The 22,572-nt window shown below is 44.7% G+C and overlaps 1 protein-coding gene across 1 annotated transcript in view; it reads right to left on the bottom strand.

Moving 5' to 3' along the window:
- The window catches only part of LOC126163065 (BMP-binding endothelial regulator protein), a 703,775-nt gene that overhangs the window by 31,130 nt on the left and 650,073 nt on the right, over positions 1–22,572 (bottom strand). Inside the window, exon 6 of the mRNA XM_049919968.1 lies at positions 8,044–8,405. Within this exon, the coding sequence (XP_049775925.1) occupies positions 8,044–8,405 (362 nt within the window). The remainder of the gene's footprint in view (positions 1–8,043; positions 8,406–22,572) is intronic.

The raw sequence follows: 22,572 nt of genomic DNA, 5'->3' as shown, positions 1-22,572 counted from the left end.
TCAGTCATTTTATGATCTGGTAGGCGAGTGTTGCAGTTTAGTGAGCTTGCTTGTGACATTACCATGTCTGTACACAGAAAATTGGAATTATTTGAGGGTAATTATTTTGATCATTCACATAGGAAATAAAGATAATTTTATGTTGTGTGCTAAACATTTATAATTACATCCTCAGCCCCCAACATATAAAGATAAAAACACTGCAAGAAATTGGAAGACCAGACAGTTTTAATCATGAAGCAATGACTATTGGAATGAAGAGGAAAAATACTGGTAGGAACAAGCTTCCTGTCAGAGAGTGGAACCATCAAGGTGATGTTCAATAAAAGTGACATAATAGGTTGGGGTCTAACTGAAGACAATACATTTGGTTCTGTGGAAACTTGAAACGTGATGTCTTTGTGAGAGTTTCTACCTACTGACTTTCAACTGTGATCCATTTTTCAGAGATTCCATGGCATCACACAGAACCTCACTCGCAACCATGGTCCTCGCATCGCGATGCACTGCTTGTGAGCCAAATTATGTGATGCACTGATCCACATTATTTCCCCAAATTGCTACACATGTAAAATCAGTTTAAGTAAGGGTTTGTGGCCTCTCTTTGATCCGCCAGACGAGGTTGACTATCTAATAAGTTTAGAGACAATAATTAATGCCCAGTAGCCATCAAATAACTGCAAACATGTTCTGAGATCAAGCCACTGGACTAGAAAACGTACACCACTAACAATTCATACGGCTCCTCCAACTGGATGCTAATACCTCCTGTCGATGAACTCCACAACAAAACAGAAACAAAATTCAAAGACAATAGGCAAAACATCACACAAAAACGCCACACTCATATTTCCACAGAAAGAAAATAATTTATTGGCTTCAACGAAAAACTCTCCAATCCTTCACGTTAAATGAAACACCACTGTCTAGCAAGCTGCTCGATTCCACACCCTAGCCTGAGGTCTCTGCCTAACCAGCGTGTATATGTTCGCTAAACCGCAACACTAACCAAGACAACAGGAAAAGTAAATTACTCTGTTGATCACAAGAGAATCACCTTTTCCCGACATCCGAAATTCACTACGAAAACACCACCTCCGATCCAGGCCGCACAAGACTTCTGCACCCCAAGCGGTCCGCCGGCCAACCTCCTAGATTTCGCGAACTCCAAACCACTCCATGAAATTATTTAAGATGTATGCGTTGCAGCCAGTCAAAATCAAAAGTAGATTGTAGGAATTTTCATCGGCGATATACTGGTCCTATTTATAACCCTTCTGTAAGGTGCTGGTTTTTGCGATGACTTTTAAAAGTTCGTCTCCAAAGGATGTTGCAAAACACTGGTCATCACTGAAAAATCAAACGACCTCGACCTTTAGCTGGTCTTGTAGGGCCGGACCACTGCCCGTTTACGCGAATTAGGGAAAGACCGGTCCATTTACTGCACTGGAGGAAACCTCTTTCCCTGGCGTGCCAACATACACAGAAACGAGCAAACAGTCGTGCTCTGGAAGCGATACGTTAAAACTGTTATTGTGATTTGTCTTTGTGGAGATACTGCTATAAATCAAACTAGCAGTGAAAGCTTGTTTAAGGAATGTGTGTACTACTATCGTCAGATTACTCTTTGCTATTATCAGAATAAAGTGCTAACCCACAAGAGCTTTTCTGAGTTGCTGCGAGTTACATGTTTGGTTAAATTCGAAGACAAGAAAATACACTGAAGAGCCAGAGAAACTGGTACAGGCATGCGTATTTAGATACAGAGCTAGTTAAACAAGTAGAATACGGCGCTGCTGCCGGCAGAGACTATATACAAGAAGTGCCTGGCGCAGTTGTTAGGTCGGTTATTGCTACTACGATGGCAGTTTATCAAGATACAAGTGAGTCTGAAGGTGGTGTTATAGTCGACGCACGAGCGATGGGACACAGCATCTCCGAGGCAGCGATGAAACGGGGATTTTTCAGTGCGACCATTACATGAGTGTACCGTGAATATCAGGAATCTGGTATAACATCAAATCTCCGACACCGCTGCGGCCGGAAAGAGATCCTGCAAGAACTAGACGAACGACGACTCAAGAGAATCGTTCAACGGGACAGTAGTTCAACCCTTCCGTAAATTGCTGCATTTTCCATGCTGGGCCATCAACAAGTGGCAGCGTGCGAACCATTCAACGAAACACCATCGTTATGGGCTTTTGGAGCGGAAGGTCCACTCGTGTAATCTTGATGGATGCAGGAGACAAAGCTTTACGCCTCGCCTGGGCCCAACACCAACATTGGACTGTTGATGACTGGAAACATGTTACCTGGTCGGACGTGTCTCGTTTCTAATTGTATCGAGTGGGTGGACGTGTACGGAGACGACCTCATGAATCCATGGACCCTGCACGTCAGCAGGGGACTGTTCAAGCTGATGGAGGCTCTGTAATGGTGTGGGGCGTGCGCAGTTGGAGTGATGTGGGACCCCTGATACGTCTAGACAGGTGACACGCATCCTAAGTATCCTGTCTCATCACCTGCGTCCATTCATGTCCGTTGTACATTCCGACGGACTTAGGGAATTTCAGCAGGAAAATGCGACGCCCCACACGTCCAGAAATGCTACAAAGTGACTCCAGGAACTTTCTTCTGAGTTTAAACACATCCGCTGACCACCAAACTCCCTAGAAATGAACATTATTGAGAACATCTGCGATGCCTTGCAGCATGCTATTCAGAACATATCTCCACCTCCTCGTACTCTTACGGATTTATGGACAGCCCTGCACGATTCATGGTGACAGTTCCCTCCAGCACTACTTGAGACATTAGTCGAGTCCATGCCTCCTCGTTTTGCTGCACTTCTGCGTGCTCGCGGGGGCCCTACACGATATTAGGCAGGTGTACCAGTTTCTTTGGCTCTTCTGTGTAAATAAAGCAAGACAAAGTACAACAGCTAGTTGTAGTGGTACGCATGAAAAAACTTGTTACCAGCTTATTATGCATTCGAGAAAAACAACGACAGTGTGATTAGATTATTCCACACTAAATTCGTAATCAGAACCTTCTGTCGACCCCTTCAAATGTGGTACCTTATTTTCCCACGTTTAACCGAAGTTTTGTATGACGTAGTAACTAATGGATTAGACTACCGCAGGTATTGTGTTCGTTGGCTTCCAAAAATTCCTATGATTCATTACCTGCGTCGTCCAACTAGCAACAGCCCCGGCCCATTCCACCGGACACGATTTGTCTGCCTTGCCAGGCTCCCGTGAGTTTTTCAACCAGTCCACAGACGTGATCTCAGACTTGTTTAATTCTTTAAATTCTATTTTGTTTCCTCGAGCCTCACCCCGTTGCACTTGGCGCACGGTGGTCTTGTATTTGGTCTTCACTACCTGATTCACGGCTTTTATGATACTTTTGAACGTACGAGTTTCTAGAAAACACGCCCAATTTACTAACTGAACTCCTTCGCATACCGGTTACTTCACGAAGCTGCATGTCGGATGCAATTCTGTCATTGTTTCCTCCAGTTTCTGCATTCAGACAGCTTAACCCGTTGTCAGATACTATTTCGTATTTAATTTTTTTAACGTGGTAGAAACTTGTCTAGAAAATCAGGAATTCTCAAGAAAACTGAATTTTCTGGAAAACTCTGAGAAATCTCTGGGTATTCTGAAAGATTTGGGGAATTCTGGGAGACTAGGTTAATTGAACTGTTTGTTGGCAGAAAGATTGTTCTAAATGATATTGTTGCAAGTCGCCTTGCTTCGGAGACAATAGGTTGTGGAGTCGCGTATGGAAAGGTGAAGAAGTCCAATGAATTTTAGTAATGTTTCTTGCTTGATCGCGGCTACCTCCAGCATGCGGCTCGTTATTATGTTTGGGTTGTCGGGCTCCAGGTCATTTTTCCGTTGTATAATTGTGAGTACGAAAGAATATAACGTCTGAGTAAGGGTTTGGCACGTGGATTTGAATGACAACCTGTAAGTCTTCGACTGTCATCATTTTTTTTATTTTTATTATTATTAATAAATAACTACAAACCAAAGCGAACAGCGTAATAATTTCAAAAATTTTCTGCGGCTGTGGTACCTGTTCGAAGGAAAGTAATAGCTGCGAATTCGTCATTGGAATAAAAGCCATGGTAGTTTATTTAGTTTTATAACAGAAACATAAATAAGGATCTGAACTTGAAGACGGATGTTTTGCAGACCAGTTTTGAACATTCAGGATTCGGTTGTTTTTCAACAATTTCAATGTAAAGCAGTAACATGTAGAATTTTCTTGGACAAAATCATTTTATCTGACGAGTCGACTTTTCACTTAAGTGGCAAGGTTAATACACATAATTCTAGGATTTGGGGCAGTGAAAATCCACATCAAACATTGCAACATGTTCGTGATAGCCCTAAACTGAAAGTTTTTTGTGCATTGAGCAAGAACAAAGTGTACGGCCCCTTTTTTCCACGAGAGAACCGTCAGCGGAACAGTGTACCTGGATATGTTACAGCAATTTTTGATACCACAGATCGATGAAGATGGTCAATAACGAAATGTCTGCTTCATGCAAGATGGTGCACTGACGTCTGGGATTTTCTCAGTGAACGCTTTCCAGGTCAATGGATTGGCCGTGATGCGCCAATTGCATGGCCCCCACGTTCCCCAGACCTGACACCACTCGATTTTTTTATGCGGATTCATCAAGGATATTGTGTTTGTACCTCCTATGCCGCCTTCTCTACCTGAACTTAGAGCAAGACTTAGAGCAAGAATTTACGCCGCCACTGAGCAACTTACACCTGCAATGCTACAGCGAGTTTGGGAAGAAATTGACTTCCGATGGGATGTGTGTAGGCTAACCAACGGAAGCCACATACAACATCTTTAATTTTTAAAAAAATTGATGTGTTTCCCTACAAAATAGCAGCAAACCCACCTCTGTATCTTCTTGTAATAAATTTATATGAATTTTTGAAGTTGTAAAGTGCTTTTTGGAAACATACTGTATATTATCTGCCGTTCTTTGGGGCTCTTGGTTGTTGTTGTGGTCTTCAGTCCTGAGACTGGTTTGATGCAGCTCTCCATGCTACTCTATCCTGTGCAAGCTTCTTCATCTCCCAGTACCTACTGCAACCTACATCCTTCTGAATCTGCTTAGTGTATTCATCTCTTGGTCTCCCCCTACGATTTTTACCCTCCACGCTGCCCTCCAATACTAAATTGGTGATCCCTTGATGCCTCAGAACATGTCCTACCAACCGATCCCTTCTTCTGGTCAAGTTGTGCCACAAACTCCTCTTCTCCCCAATCCTATTCAATACTTCCTCATTAGTTATGTGATCTACCCATCTAATCTTCAGCATTCTTCTGTAGCACCACATTTCGAAAGCTTCTATTCTCTTCGTGTCCAAACTATTTACCGTCCATGTTTCACTTCCATACATGGCTACACTCCATACAAATACTTTCAGAAATGACTTCCTGACACTTAAACCTATACTCGATGTTAACAAATTTCTCTTCTTCAGAAACGCTTTCCTTGCCATTGCCAGTCTACATTTTATATCCTCTCTACTTCGACCATCATCAGTTATTTTGCTCCCCAAATAGCAAAACTCCTTTACTACTTTAAGTGTCTCATTTCCTAATCTAATACCCTCAACATCACCCGACTTAATTCGACTACATTCCATTATCCTCGTTTTGCTTTCGTTGATGTTCATCTTGTATCCTCCCTTCAAGACACCATCCATTCCGTTCAACTGCTCTTCCAAGTCCTTTGCTGTCTCTGACAGAATTACAATGTCATCGGCGAACCTCAAAGTTTTTATTTCTTCTCCATGGATTTTAATACCTACTCCGAATTTTTCTTTTGTTTCCTTTACTGCTTGCTCAATATACAGATTGAATAACATCGGGGACAGGCTACAACCCTGACTTACTCCCTTCCCAACCACTGCTTCCCTTTCATGTCCCTCGACTATTATAACTGCCATCTGCTTTCTGTAAATTGTAAATAGCCTTTAGCTCCCTGTATTTTACCCCTGCCACCTTCAGAATTTGAAAGAGAGTATTCCAGTCAACATTGCCAAAAGCTTTCTCTAAGTCTACAAATGCTAGAAACGTAGGTTTGCCTTTCCTTAATCTTTCTTCTAAGATAAGTCGTGAGGTCAGTATTGCCTCACGTGTTCCAGTATTTCTACGGAATCCAAACTGATCTTCCCCTAGGTCGGCTTCTACTAGTTTTTCCATTCGTCTGTAAAGAATTCGTGTTAGTATTTTGCAGCTGTGGCTTATTAAACTGATTGTTCGGTAATTTTCACATCTGTCAACACCTGCTTTCTTTGGGATTGGAATTATTATATTCTTCTTGAAGTCTGAGGGTATTTCGCCTGTTTCATACATCTTGCTCACCAGATGGTAGAGTTTTGTCAGGACTGGCTCTCCCAAGGCCGTCAGTAGTTCCAATGGAATGTTGTCTACTCCGGGGGCCTTGTTTCGACTCAGGTCTTTCAGTGCTCTGTCAAACTCTTCACGCAGTATCGTATCTCCCATTTCATCTTCATCTACATCCTCTTCCATTTCCATAATATTGTCCTCAAGTACATCGCCCTTGTATAGACCCTCTATATACTCCTTCCACCTTTCTGCTTTCCCTTCTTTGCTTAGAACTGGGTTTCCATCTGAGCTTTTGATGTTCATACAAGTGGTTCTCTTATCTCCAAAGGTCTCTTTAATTTTCCTGTAGGCAGTATCTATCTTACCCCTAGTGAGATAAGCCTCTACATTTGTCCTCTTGCCATCCCTGCTTAGCCATTTTGCACTTCCTGTCGATCTCATTTTTGAGAAGTTTGTATTCCTTTTTGCCTGCGTCATTTACTGCATTTTTATATTTTCTCCTTTCATCAATTAAATTCAATATTTCTTCTGTTACCCAAGGATATCTACTAGCCCTCGTCTTTTTACCTACTTGATCCTCTGCTGCCTTCATTACTTCATCCCTCAAAGCTACCCATTCTTCTTCTACTGTATTTCTTTCCCCCATTCCTGTCAATTGTTCCCTTATGCTCTCCCTGAAACTCTGTACAACCTCTGGTTCTTTCAGTTTATCCAGGTCCCATCTCCTTAAATTCGCACCTTTTTGCAGTTTCTTCAGTTTTAATCTACAGTTCATAACCAATAGATTGTGGTCAGAATCCACATCTGCCCCTGGAAATGTCTTACAAATTAAAACCTGGTTCCGAAATCTCTGTCTTACCATTATATAATCTATCTGATACCTTTTAGTATCTCCAGGGTTCTTCCATGTATACAACCTTCTATCATGATTCTTGAACCAAGTGTTAGCTATGATTAAATTGTGCTCTGTGGAAAATTCTACCAGGCGGCTGCCTCTTTCATTTCTTAGCCCCAATCCATATTCACCTACTACGTTTCCTTCTCTCCCTTTTCCTACACTCGAATTCCAGTCACCCATGACTATTAAATTTTCGTCTCCCTTCACTATCTGAATAATTTTTTTTATTTCATCATACATTTCTTCAATTTCTTCGTCATCTGCAGAGATAGTTGGCATATAAATTTGTACTACTGTAGTAGGTGTGGGCTTCGTATCTATCTTGGCCACAATAATGCGCTCACTATGCTGTTTGTAGTAGCTTACCCGCATTCCTATTTTCCTATTCATTATTAAACCTACTCCTGCATTACCCTTATTTGACTTTGTGTTTATAACCCTGTAGTCACCTGACCAGAAGTCTTGTTCCTCCTGCCACCGAACTTCACTAATTCCCACTATATCTAACTTTAACCTATCCATTTCCCTTTTTAAATTTTCTAACCTACCTGCCCGATAAAGGGATCTGACATTCCACGCTCCGATCCGTAGAACGCCAGTTTTCTTTCTCGGGCTTTTGGTAAGCCGTTACAAACTGAACCAAATTTAGCGAGCATGGAAATGGGTTGTATTCGCTATTATTATGAGAGACACTGTGTACCACATCTGCATTGCTTACCTGGCACCCCTGAGCGCAGGGTGACTGGTCGGCTTACCTGCCTGTGGCAGACGGCGGTGCCGTTGCGGTGGCAGCGACACGTGGTGCAGGGGTCGGGCTCGGCGGCGGGGGTGGGCGCGCTGACTACGGAGCGGTGCGGCGGCGGCGGCGGCGGCAGGATGAGCATGCCGACGAGGCAGCGGCCGGCGGGCGGCAGCAGCAGCGCGCGGCTGCCCACGCAGCGCGCGCAGCACTCGCCGGCGGGCCGCACGCGGCGCTCGCGCGGGCACTGCAGCACGGGGCAGGCGCGCTTCTCGCACGAAAGCCGGCCGCCGGGGCCGCAGCGGCACTCCACGCAAGCGTCCTGCGACGAGCGCACCGTCGACCCGGGAGACACCTGCCGGCCGTTCAGCTGGCAGCCTGCAACAGGTGGCGGCGTCTGCCCTGTGGGCGAGGTACACGGTGACAGTTACCGAACTACATAAAGTAAAATCGCCATAGCTTCTGAGCGGTTTGCGTCAGGACGTTCAAACTGCACGGCTGGCCGCGGGGCCAGCATGCAAAATTGGCGCATTTGGGCGGGGACTGAGAATCCGCATTTCGCAATCGATAAGTCCCATCATACACAATGGTTGATTGTGCAGTGACCAGTCACGAAATAGACGGTGCGATATTTCTTGATGGCACAGTGACTACCGAACGGCACGTGAAGGTTTTGGAAGATGATTTCATCCCTATTATCCTAAGTGGTTCGCACAAGACGGAGCTCGACACCATCGAAGCAGGAGAGCGTTTGATGTTCTGGAGGAGCAATTTGGGGACCGCATTCTGGCTCTGGGGTACCCAGAGGCCACTGGCATGGGCCTCCATTTGCCGACATATTCTCCGGATCTGAACACATGCGACTCCTTTTTGTGGAGCTATATTAAAGACAAGGTGTACAGCAGTAACTCCAGAACCGTTGCTGGGCTGAAAACAGTCATCCAGGAGGTCCTGGACAGCCTCGATGTTCGGGCACTTAAGCGGGTCATGCAGGATTTCGCTGCTCGCCTGCGCCACATCATCGGTAATGATGGCAGGCACATCGAACATCCGAATATCTGTAGTCACCTTTGCATGTTGAACAGAGTGTGTACACACCTTAGTTTGTAACTAATTTTGTGAGACCTGAGTTTTCTTTTGGCGTATACAGTTTTCAAACAGCCTCCTGGAATTCAGCCAGGTAATATATACAGCGACCTCCAATGTTTCGGCGGGAGTTCACCCCGCCATTTTCGAGGCACAAACTGCAACGGACAGGCGATATACAAGCAAATTTAAAACCTCGGTTCTTAGAGTAATTCAGGAATGATAGCACAAACACGCAGCACACTAGTGCCAACAAACATGACCAAAGTCAGAGGTATCGATAGTGAAACACGACGTACTAGCAGGTGAGGTAACATTGGCTCTGAGGTAACATTGACTCTGTCCTTCTGTTAGAGCAGGATTTCAAGCAGAGTTTAAACAAAAATCTCCATCCGTGTTTACAGAGTTGCTCGCTAATTTATTCTCAACAGCTTCCTTAATAACACTGTCCCAATACCTGGACGTGCATGCCAATATTTCGGTATTGTTATATAACATAGAGTCACCAGTATCCAAATAGTGTTCGACAATATAGGAGATCTACTTGGCTGCCGTAATCATGTGTATCACTGTAAATATTACCTGGCTGAGTTCCCGTAAGTTTTTGAAAACTAATTTATGTTCTTTTTTTTCATGTAGTTCAATAATTGTCACCCTGCATGAGCCTGTGCTAATACACGGTGATTCCGCGGTGATGCTGCAAACTTTCAGGGATGATGATATTTGGTTTGTGGGGCGTTCTGCTACGTGATTGGCCTCCAAAATTCCACCAAACTAAGTATGGGAAATTCGAGAGAGTTTCTTAGTTCAAGTTTTAAGACGACACCGTTCATGAAAGAGGTTTCAGGCTTACAGAAGACATCTATAACAAAAAACGCATTTCAGAATACACCAAATGGAGACACTGCAACAGTGTCAGCAAACGAGAGTGTCTTTACGGGACTGAAACACTCATGCTAAATAGAAACAGGGACACTAAAGATATCCAAAAGAGAGAATCAGGAAAATTTTAGGTCCAAATTATAATGAAGAAGGTACATTCAGATGCAGAACAAATAAGGAAACTGAAAAAATATACCTACATTTACTCGAATACGAAAAAATGCATATTAAATCTGTAGTAAATCTACATTTGAAACAATAAAATGGATCGATGCAGTTAAAGAAGACCTGATGGATCCAGGAATAACACAACATGATAAGCCAGACAGAATAAAATTTAGGCATAAAATTCACCACTGGACACCTGGTCTGGCAAAAGAAAAGCGACAAAGACCGGAACAGCTTGGTGTGACGAGCGAAGAAGAGCCCATTCTAAGAGAATGAAAGTGATAAGGCACAAAGGGAAGGTGTTTAAAACACTGACTATGCTACTTTTACAGTCCGTGGTCGAGTAGGGCCCAAATATGAATGATTGTTACAGCCTCGAAGCATTATAAAAAATACGTGTGAAAAAGCCGCGCGCAGAATCGCGGTTTGATATTGGGGGGGGGGGGGGGGAGGGGGGGGCGGGCGGCATTGTGTTGGTGCTCGGTGTCTATTTGAACTAGGAACATGGGACAAAAAGTGTTTGGTTTAGCCCGAACCACCGGCCATTTGTAGAACCTTTCGGATATCTGTGGTAGATGTGTCACAGCATATCGGACAACGTGTCAAATGATTACATACATGTGTCTAGTTTACATATCAATCTATTTGTTAAATAATTGTTGTGGTAAAAGTTGACGCCTCGAACTTTAATTTCTGTAAATATGAATTTTTGTATTTTCTTGGTACAATTATGTATTCTATGTAAACATGTGTTCGTGATGGCTAAAGAGAGTACAAACTCTGGAGGCCAAATAAAACAAAACGAAACAAAACAAATACTAAACAAGGTTTGAACGACAAAACAGAGCCGGCGCCCTGGCAGATTGTGCGAATCGATTAACTGGTTTTGTAAAAGATTGTAGTTAGGCAGAAACTGATGTTCAACTACTGCACCATTTGTATGTGCACCGTTCGGATTTGTGCAAATACAAGCAAAACACGCGTTTTACTGGCAGGTTTTTGAAGCGCGCTACTTCCTTACTTTAAACTTGTACCAATCAGTTCAACTTCACACGAATGTAGATATGTGGATAAAGTCAAAACGAAACTTTTGTATACAATAATCTTTATCCGTTGTCGAGATACAATGGCTGAAGATCGAGCTAAATACAGCATGTAAAATATGTTCTTACATGAATAGAATGCGCCGAAACGGTTCCAAGTGAATCAGATAAAAATGCCCAAGTGAATCAGATAAAAATGCGTTATTACGATAAAATTGAAAACTCGCTTTCAAAAATCTAACTTCATTAGGATATTACATATAAGAAAACCGTTTTTTGAGAGTTTTTTCGCGCGCCATTTTATGTATTTAACTAGTGCAAATCCGTTCAAATTTTGTAAGAAGGTATGCAAGAACACGTAATTAATGATCATCCTGTTTTGTGAAAGCCGTATTCGTTATCACGATACAAGCAATTTGGTTCGAAAGACATTAGAAAAACCTCTACCGAATCAGTCGGTCGCACGAGTCACCAAAAATCTACACCGGTTGCCAAGCTATGTCGGCCTAATGTCAAAATTACGGTACAGTAAAAGTTGGGAACCAGAATTAAAATTGCTTGTATCATGGCACAAAAAAGGCGTATATGTCATGGGTAGAGTTAGGGATATAAAAGAAGAGAACTAGCTTTTCGACTTATGTGGCAGCTTCAAAGACACTTAAATGAAAACGTCTTGACATATTCGCGCCTTTCTACGAGTTAACCCTACTTCCCCAACATAGTGAGCTCTCTTAGTTGCAAGGTGTTGGCACATTTGCATCTTACAATTAATAATCTGAAGTCCCTGATACTGTGCCCAAAATCCAGACGATTTCCCAGCCACACTAAGCACTGTTTAATATGATATGGCTGAAGAGCATACACAGGGTGTCTCAAACCGTTTGGGTCAAATTGAAGCACGTGATAATGGTTCTAAAAAACATTATTTTGAGACAGGGAGCAAATGGTCGGAAGTGTAAATTTATTGTGTAATGGAAATACACAGCATACACCGCATTAAAACAACTTAGCACATAGTAATTGTTCAAAGCGACGACCGCCAGTCTCAAAGTATGCATGGCAACGGTGCATGAACTTCTGCTGCACTCTCTCCAAGATCCCTGGAGCCTTTTGTACTAGGGGACAGGCAGCCTCGACTCTATCAAGTAGGTCTTCATCTGTTTCTACGAGGGTTTCATACAACAAAGTCCTGACGCTGGAAAAAGTCCAGTTTAGTGAGGCCCGGCAGTTGCACTGACCGTGGGACAGGACCTCCCCTTCCAATCCAGTGGTAAGGATACATGTTGTTCAGGTGCTCGCGGGCATTAATATCGACGTGGGCTGGTGCACCGTCGTGTAGAAATGACATCCTTTTGCCGACAACAAGGGGTACTTTCTCCAAGAACTGTGGCAGCGCGTCTCAACAGGAACACTGAGACTGGCCGTCGTCGCTTTGAACAGTAACTGTGAGTTACTTTGTTATGCGGTGTGCTCTGTGTATGTCTATAACACAATAAACATGTATTCCGATGATTGGTTCCGTATCTCAATATAATCGGTTATGGATCCACTGTCTCCTGCTTCAGTTTCACCCAAAAGGTTTGAGACGCGGTATGTAATACGTGAAAAAGTTTTTCTGGGGGCTAAAAATTCTGGGGGTGATTTCGTTCCTAGAGGGCACTCAAAAAACTTTTGTATTTCTACGTGTGGGTGTGTCGGGGGGGGGGGTTAATTTTTTCCTAAGGGGACCACTTCACCCCAAAGGGGTCAATTTCGCCCCAGAGGGGTGTAAGAACAATAGACACAAATTTATGTGCTTCTGGAGAGTGGGATGCATCTACCATTAGAAGTATTGGAGAGCAGGGGTGCATCTATAATAGCAAGTATCCTAAACTTTAATGACAGGTTGCGGCATATTGCACGATATGACAAATGCTATGCCAGACATGTCGAAAAGTTAGTTCCTTCTTTTACATCCTTAACTCTGTCCAGAACATATTCGCTTTTTTTTTTGTGCTACGGTAGGAGCAGTTTTCATTCTGGTAACAATAAATCAATAAATTTAAAACACGTTACAAAAAAACAGGAACGTTCTTAGAATCAAACACAGCACTTCCACTAGAATGTTGAAGGACCAGCACTGGAGTCAAAATTTATTGTTGAATGGGTTTGGGGGGTGTAGGTATAAGCATACTCATGATGATGATGATGATGATGATGTTAGGTTTGTGGGTCACTCAACTGCACGGTCATCAGCGGCCATACAAAGTCCCAATTTTTACACACTCCATTTTTTTACACAGTCCAATATAACCACTGTCCCTAATGATGATAATGAAAAGGTAAGGACAACACAAACACCCAGTCCCGGGGCAGAGAAAATCCCCAACCCGGCCGGAAATCGAACCCGGGACCCCGTGATCAAGAGGCAGCAACACTAGCCACTGGCCACGAGCTACGGACTATAAGCATAGTGGCCCGTAGGGTAGTATCTATGGAAATGAAGATAGGTGTTGTGGTGGATGGTGGGCACAGAAACGGAGGAAGAGTTTGGTGTGTGGGTAGGGCCATAGTATGGAGAACACTTGGGGTAGGGAATACAAGGAGGGAAGAGGGATCCTAACATGGCGTGGGATAAGTGGGAAAGAAGTATAGTTGATAGGAGGGATAAATATCGAGGCAGGTTTCATTGTTTCATTGTCTAGGAGAGGGAGTCAGTTGAAGTGTTGTTGGTGTAGGATATCGAGTGTGTGTTAAGATATAGGGTTGGTGGAATGTGTCCGTAGCGGCCCCAAAATAAAATGCCGTTTGGTATAAGCGAATGAAAATAAGCGGCAGCATTAAGTCTTTGAACAAGATACTGGACGTGGGCTTTCCACGACAGTTTACTGTCTATTTGAGCACCTATAAATTTGAACTGTTCAATTTCACTAATCGTATGCCATTCTGTGAAATTAAAACGTCAGGTTTTGTTCAGTTGAGTGTTAGAAAGCGTAAAAATTGAGTCTTACTGCGATTTAGCATTAGTTTATTTTCTACAAGCCATCTCATGAACTTCACTATTTGAAACAGGGCCAATGTTGCACACAACATCCTTTACTACCAAGCTAGTGTCACCTGCAAACAGAAATATTTTAGAATTACGGATAATACTAAAGGGCATATCATTTACATAAATAAGGGATATGAGATCTGTCTTGTCTCGGTTTAGCTGTGGTTGTTCCTTCGCGTTTCCCCTTCGCAATCACATCAGCAATAGTCGACTAAGACAGCTCTGGAAGGGTGAAATGGTCCTGATGGACTCGTCAGCCAGGTGACTAGTCAACGTTCGAAGTGACCGACCTATTCTGCTGTCACTGCTTCTCTGCTGACATCTGGTGGTCTATTTCGTATTACAGATGGATGTACGGATACTTTTGAGATCAGGTGGTGTATGACTCGCGCCCCAAACAACACTAAGAGCACTTGGACCAGCTGCAAGAGAGAGTTCACGCGTGGTCACGGAAATTCCGACTAAGAAACATCAGGAACGTTTCAAATGTACTCTCGTTTGGGAGGACCAGAGTTCAAATCCCCACCCGACTATACAGATTTAGGTTGCCCCTGCTGCCTTTAAATCGGTCAAGGAAGGTTGTTTCTTTGAAAGGAACACGGCAGATTTCCTCCAGTCCCGTTCTCCAGACCCAGAGCAGTGCTTCGTCGCCAATGACCCTAGTGTCGACAGGACATTCAACTCTGATCTCCCGTCTTTCTATAGACTGGACTTCAGTGCCGTCATAAAATTCTTTGTTTTCGTCAATTTATCGTCAACGGAAATTCATTCAAATTTGGTGGTGGCTTAGAAGAAGACTCTTCATTTTCACCTGTTGAGAGACGGACTGCTGAGTTCTAATGCGGCCGTTCGTCTCTTGAGGATATCAGCATTGTAGCACTGAGAACTTCAGCCACAGATGAAAACATCGAGAAAATGTATAGCACAATTCTGGACGAGCAGCGGTTGACAGTGTGTGCAGCGATTCCACCCTCAAGTCAGAAGAAAGAGCAGTGTGCATTTTACTTGGAGAATAGACTATGAGAATGTATGCCTGCAGATGGGTGCTGTCAATGGAAATGCGATCGTGAATTTCACAGTAATGTGGAAACGGGTGGCCGTATACAGTCTCAAGAGCGAGCAGCGCTTGTGTTGAGGAAGCTGGGTTTTCCGGAAGGACGCTGCGACAGCTGTATGGTAGCGCTGAGAATCACTACCCAGCCTAGCAGCGCAGCGTGCGGTGATTTACTTAGAGGCTGTTCGTGTGCGTTTCTTGCGTTGGTTGTATCAGTTACTAGCGTTACTTAGTTTATGTTTTCAGATCCGAGAGGAAGGCCGTAGGAAATGTAAGAAACGCTGCTTCCGAACGTATTCTATCCTTAAATCTATCTTGGTTGCTATTCAATCAGAGTCTAAGAAATATACAAGGGTTATTCGGAAAGTAAGGAAGGATCGGTCGCGAAATGGAAACCAAAGCGAAAATCCAATGAAGTTTTGCACAGGTGTGTTGGGCAGTGTCTCTAGCATACCCGTCGATCGCATTGCGTCGTTCTTTTTAGTTCTGAGCACACAGGGAGCACATAAAGATACCTAGAACAATAGGGTCTCCCGCCAAGTACTAGGGCCTGGTGAGAAATTTCGTCTGAAGCTACGCAGCCAACATTGCATAACTGTCGCGCGTTTTCTTCATCAAGATAATTCTCAGCCGCGTTCTGTATGGGCAATGAAGATGCTCCTGCATCGTTTTCAATTCGAAATGTTCGATTACCCACAATACAGCCCGTACTTGTCTCCCTCTGAGTTTCATCTCTGCTCACATGAACCGCTGGCTGTGAAGACAACATTTTGGCACGGGCAATGAGCTGTAGGCCAGCGTAGAGAACTGGCGGAAAGCACTGGCGGCTGCCTTCTATAACGAGGGTATTGGAAAGTTGGTACAACGCTACGACAAACGTCTAAGTCGGATCGGCGACTATGGAGATAAGTAGCTGGAAGCTGTAGCTAACTGTTGCAAATAAAACAGTTTTGATTTTCACTGTGGTTTCCATTTCGCGACCTATCGTTCCTTACTTTCCGAATAGCCCTCGTAGCTTAAAGTATTTGCGCAATGTTGTGCAGTACTGAAACTGAACCGAAAGTGGGGTACTGATTCTACAGTTAAATGCGAAAAAGTTTTAAACGTTAAGAGAATAATCGACATTTCTCAATGCATCCCATCGCATCTCCCAGTGATAACCAGTTTTATTGTTTTTAAATAAGGGACCCTTTCAAATGCTTTGTAATTGCATCATACACATTTGAAAACCGTATTCAAATACATGCTTCCATTTAGGAGGAGACAGTCAAAATTGGTGATTTAAGACGATCAGGCACAGAGTTCTAATACTGCGTATACGTTAAACATACGGCCGCGCGGGGTAGCCGTGCGGTCTGTGCCGTCTTGCCACGGTTCGCACGGCTCCTCCCTCGGGCATGGGTGTGTCTGTTGTCCTTAGCTCAAGTTAGTTTAAGTTAGATTAAGTAGTGTGTAAGCTTTGGGACCGATGACCTCAGCAGTTTGGTCCCATAAGAACTTACAACCACCATTAAACATACGGATCCCATTTCAAATTCTGTCAGTCTTATGACTTTTGTTTTTATGAAGTTTGCTTTGTAATGTGATTTAAAAGAATGCTATATTATTCTGTATTTCATGTAGTGTTAGCGCATTTATTGAAAAATGAACACCTACTGGACGTATTTCCGCACTGTGCCGCCTCTGATTAAAAAGCCGCACTGCGAAAGGGGCAGTGTATCTTTGCGACGTAGTTGGGTAAGGAGAGATGACTAGTCGTTTGTGGGGTTTAAGATTTATTCTTTCTATTGATTAAATTGGCAAAGGGTAAAACAATAACTGACGGACAATATGCAGGTCTTCTGTACTTATTATAGAAAGAAAATTCCCAAAAGAGCTTACTCGATTATAGAAGGGTAAAAGCATATTTCACTAAGACATTTCATTTGCTCACGAGCGCACTTCGGGAGAAAGAAAACGGAAGTAGCTGAAGTAAGAGTTGTTGGAAAATGCGCCAAATCTGACACACTCTCAGTTTCACCGGTTTCCATATCCAGACAAATCTGAGCCTGTAAAACGTACTGAGTCGAGTGAAGGGATTAAGGCAACAGCTGATTTTTACCTCGCCAGTCGTCTAGAATCGCGATACAAGAGCTGAATACACTGCCTGGAAAAAATGTGGACAAACTATATTCACTTACTGCTGAAAAAGAAAGGAAGATAGATTGGCACCTTACTGCCCCGTTGAGATCGAGGTCATTAGAGAAAGAGTAGTGACTCCATTGGAGTCAGCTGCGTTCATACTGAAGGAAACTACGTGAGACTGGCCTCAGAGCGGTCGTGCCCAGATCTGAACCCCCGTCTTTTCGAATAGATGTCTTCTATTCCAACTCGTTCTGTGGTTTATCAAGATCTACAGTTACCAGGAGGTCTTCCCATTCTATTCGTAAAATGGTCTTCTCGGGAGGGGAGGGAAGGCTCCACGTGCGTTGTAATTGATCGTGTGCAACCTCGCCGCCAGTAAGAGCGACTAGCAGGCGGCTGCTACACGCTGCGCGACGACGTGTTCCTCAAATTGTGAGAGTATCATTCCACGTCGGCTGGAACAAGGGAATCTGCCGGGAACGCCACAGGTGTAGCGGGCGCGTCGCATTCCAGAAACACACACACACACACACACACACACACACACACACACACACACGTGGGAGGCTGTGCCTCTGAAGCACCATGGGTTAACGAGTGGCCCCGCGGCGATTTGGTTAGCCCTGCCGAGAAAAATAATGTTATTAGCCGGTCGTCTGTGTGGTCGGCCTGGCAAGTCAAACAACGGCCGCAGAGGCCACCATCCCCCCCCCCCCCCCTATCCCCCTGGCCGCCCTGCCTCATCCCCGCCCCACCCCTGCGGTCTCGTGTGTGAGCACACCTGGCCGAGCCGCGGGAACAAAGTGATTATTTGGCTTTCGTTTTTCACCGGCGGGCCCTTGTAGCGAGTTACACGTCGAGAGACGAAAGGTAACAGGCCGCAGATAAAAATAGTCGGCGGGGGTTGCTGCGGTGAGTGGGCTGGGACCCTGGCAAGGGAGGAAGGTTGGCCGGCGGGTAATTAATATATATATACACACACACACACACACACACACACATACACACACACGAACACGGCGTGGACCACCCCGGCTGGGCTCGCAGGCGGCCATTAAGGCCGCTATCTATCATCGGCTGATGTCTTATTAGACGGCAGAGCAAATACAGACGCCGGGCGCGCCAGCTCTGTTATTTGGCCGGCGACGGCCACCCGGCTCCGGCGCAGGTGATCGCGCCCTTCCGCCCTTCGCAGGGCCCGCCACCCCCCACAGCGCAGGGCTCTGCGACGTTCAGCAGGCGCGGTGGGAGTGTACGAGTGGGGACAGATTCCTGTCTGTAGAGACACGGCAGTTTTCATTAACTGTTTCAGTCCCACCAACATGAAAAGAAATATAATTTTAAAAATATTCACATAATTCATCTTTATTATCATAGTAAACTACGAATACGAGAAGAAATTGACAAAAAGCAAACAATTATTTGTTTTAAGGAGGTGGTTTTGACTTCGGAACCACTAGGACATACAGCTTTCAATCACCCATCATTTCATGTGATTTCTCTGAAAGCAAAAATTGGTTCAAATGGCTCTGACCGCTATGGGACTTAACATCTGAGGTCATCAGTCCCCTAGACTTACAACTACTTAAACCTAACTAACCTAAGGACATCGTACACATATGCCCGAGGCAGGATTCTAACCTGCGACCGTAGCAGCAGCGTGGTTCCGGACTGAAGCGCCTAGAACTTCTCGGCCACGACGGCCAGCCTCTGAAAGCAAATTTGCATTTTTCGTAGACTCAGTCTCATATCTCGAAACTTCCATGAACTCGTGACGTCTAAAACGAATTACAATCCTAAATAACAAGCAAGAATGAGTCTCAAATTTAATAAATTTTGTACCATAATTATATACTGCCACGGTGTTTTCATTTCGAAACCACTCATAAAACAGGAGTACAAACTAAAATTTACGTTTCAATAATTTTAGAAAAACGTCACACTGACGACATTCTCCAACAAACACGTAGCACAATATCCACTTTGAGCACTACTCTCCTTGCAACAGCATCGATGGTTTCATGCTAAGGTCCTCGGTACTTTAAAGAAAAAATTAATAAAATAGCGGTTTCCGGTAGAAACCATAGCTACTGCAAGGGTTAAAGCGGCGGCATCGTTATTTGGCGACCCAACTACCCCTCTGTATTCCCTATGCCAAATTGCTGTCTCAGTTCACGAACCCAGAAAGTTGCAGATAGCGTAGTCTAAATGATTTAGTTGTGTTAGAAAACTCCGAGAGGAAAGAGAACTTCACTGCAGATGTAACCGTCGCCAGAACGTCTTAGACAAACGAAAACTGAACGGAACAAAACTTAGAGGAAGAAAAGCCCTGTGTGAAGCGTTCAATGAATTTGAAAGCAAAATTGTGTCTGCCAATCTCACAGGAAACCCTAAGGATTTTTGCACTTACGTTAATTCAGTAAACGGTTCAAAGCCATCTGACCAGACACTCCGTGACCACAAAGGCATCGAAACGGAGGGCCACAGATTCCTGGCAACCAGAATACAACATATCGTTCGCAACGGAGAAAAATTTTCAGACGTAAAAATAACTACGTGCGTACACCAAAGAAACGTTATAACACTATCTCGTTTGACAGAATGTATAAATGTGTAAGGCACTAATTACAACGCATACAGAGGCATTTGAGCAATCATTATTCTTGCTCTCTTGCCATCGCTAGACACTAGACCAGGACGAAAACGTACATGCGCCCAGGATGAGGTGGAACTGCAGGAAGACGTAGAAGAAATTCAAGGTAGGCGGCTAGATTTGTTACTGGCAGGTTCGAATAACACGTTGTCACGGAGCTGCTTCGAGAACTCGAATGGAAATCCATGGAGGGAAGGCGAAGTTCTTTTCGAGAAACGCTATTGATAAAATTTAGAGAACCGGCATTTGGAGCTGACTGCCGAACGTTTCAAATGCCACCAACATACATTACGCGGAAGAACCACGAAGATAAGATACGGAAAATTAAGGTTCATAAGGAGGCGTACAGACAGTCGTTTGCCCTCGCACTGGCTGGCTCTGAACACTATGCGACTTAACTTCTGAGGTCATCAGTCGCCTAGAACTTAGAACTAATTAAACCTAACTGACCTAAGGACATCACACACATCCATGCCCGAGGCAGGATTCGAACCTGCGACCGTAGCGGTCGCTCGGTTCCAGACTGTACCGCCTAGAACCGCACGGCCACTCCGGCCGGCAGCCTCGCACTATTGTCGAGTGGAACAGGAGAGGAGGGGGTGGGGGGGGGCAAATGTCAAGTAGTGGTACAGGGTACCCTCCGCCACGTACCGTGCGGTGGCTTGCGGATTATCTACCGGGTGGTTATTAATTAATCTTTCCCTATTTGAGACGTTATAACAAGGAAAATAATTACTGTACCAGTACCAAACTTGGTAGCACTTACGTCTAGAGTTTGGGGGTGCAAGATTTCCATGCGTCACAGAGCCACCGTCCAGTTCCAACTATGGCCACCAGGTGCCGTGGTCAGTCATCGTGATTCATAGTTTCACACACCTGACCAATCGCAGTGCACGTGTTCGCGTGTCAACATGAGCTTGGACAAAGGGAGCAGGGCATTATTGGTGAAGCTCTATTGTCAAACCAACAGTAACCCTGCAGCCGCACTTCAAGAATATCGCCGGCTGAGAGGATTACGGAAGAGTCCTTTCTCCACCTGCAGTACGGGGCATGATGAACAAGTTCGAATCAGCTAGGGAACTGGGCGTCGCTCCGGGAAGAGGCCGACGACCGGTTGCACCACGTGTGGTTGATGAAACCGCTGTTGCTAAGGCAGTCAACGCTACGCGCAATTCCCGATCGTCAGGCAGTGCGCGTGTTGCGTCACGACAGCTGGTCCACTGTGCGGAAGTTGCTTCGAACCATTCCGTATAAGATGCGTGTGGTACAGCAGCTTGCACCATAGGACGCACAACAACATGTTGACTTCGCTCTCTACTTTCTCGCAAGAATTGAAATTGACGGGGGCTGGCCCTGGGCCATCCTGTGGATGGACGAAGCTCATTTTTCTCTGACGGGTGAGGTGAACACACAGAATTGCCGAGTATGTGGATCTTCACCTCCAATTACTGTGCGTGAAGTTCCTCTGTATGGTGAACGTGTCACCGTACGGTGTGGCTTCACGGCTACGTTCATCATTGGCTCATGCTTTTTTGAATAGGCTGGCGCTCAAGGACCAAAGACGTGCCGTGTGACTGGCCAGCGTTACAGCGACGGGCTTCGCCAGCACGTGATACCCGACCTACTGTAGAGAGACGCATTGAACTCAACAGTTTTCATGCAAGATGGGGCCCCACCGCGCACGATCGTTTCCAAATGCTTGGCTGGCACTATCACCTGATCTGACTCTCTGTGATTTCTGGGTATGGGGCTACCTGAAGGACAGGGTTCACCAGGTGAACATTCACACGGGTGCTGATCTGAAGCGCAGCATCTCAAGAGAGGTAGCCAGCATACCTTCGGACATGCTTCGTTCTGCTGTCCAGAATGCAATCCTGCGCTTTCAGGCACTTCTGGACACTGATGAGCGCCGTATTGAGCCCCTTTTGTACCGATATGTAATGGTATGATGTACCGTAGCAGCACATTAAAAGTGTTTCAATTGAAGTGACTCTGCATTGTCTCTGTTCCCCATGTCCTTGACATTAATGCTACCAAGTTTGGTACTCGTACGGTAATAAGTTTCAGTGTTATAAAGTGTTAAATATGGAAAGTTTAATTATAACCACCCGGTATGAAGATGTAGATATAGGAGCACAGCGCGAAGAAACAGTTCAGTTGCATGGATATGAGTTGAAAAAGTCGATTGCTTTACTTAGGATCAATAGTGTTTAGTGATGGGAATTCAGGTATGGTAGCAGCTGTGGAATGCAGATAGGTTGGATGAACTGGAAAAGGTCGTCGGACGTACCGTGCCAAGAATAAATCTGGAGACCGTGGGAATGGTGTTTACGGATCAACCAAAAATGCGGGCTTCTAAAACCAAGGTGTCAGTCAGGTCATCCCCTGTTGGAAAAAAGCATCGGGATGTGTGTGTGGGAGGAGGGGGGGGGGGGAAGGGGGGGGGAGGAATACGTAAAGGGGCACCGACAACGACACCTGTTTAATGATCGCAGCTCGATTCG

This window comes from Schistocerca cancellata, chromosome 2 (assembly GCF_023864275.1).
Source record: "Schistocerca cancellata isolate TAMUIC-IGC-003103 chromosome 2, iqSchCanc2.1, whole genome shotgun sequence".
NCBI classification, from domain to species: domain Eukaryota; kingdom Metazoa; phylum Arthropoda; class Insecta; order Orthoptera; family Acrididae; genus Schistocerca; species Schistocerca cancellata.
This window is presented reverse-complemented; position numbering and strand designations above follow the sequence as displayed.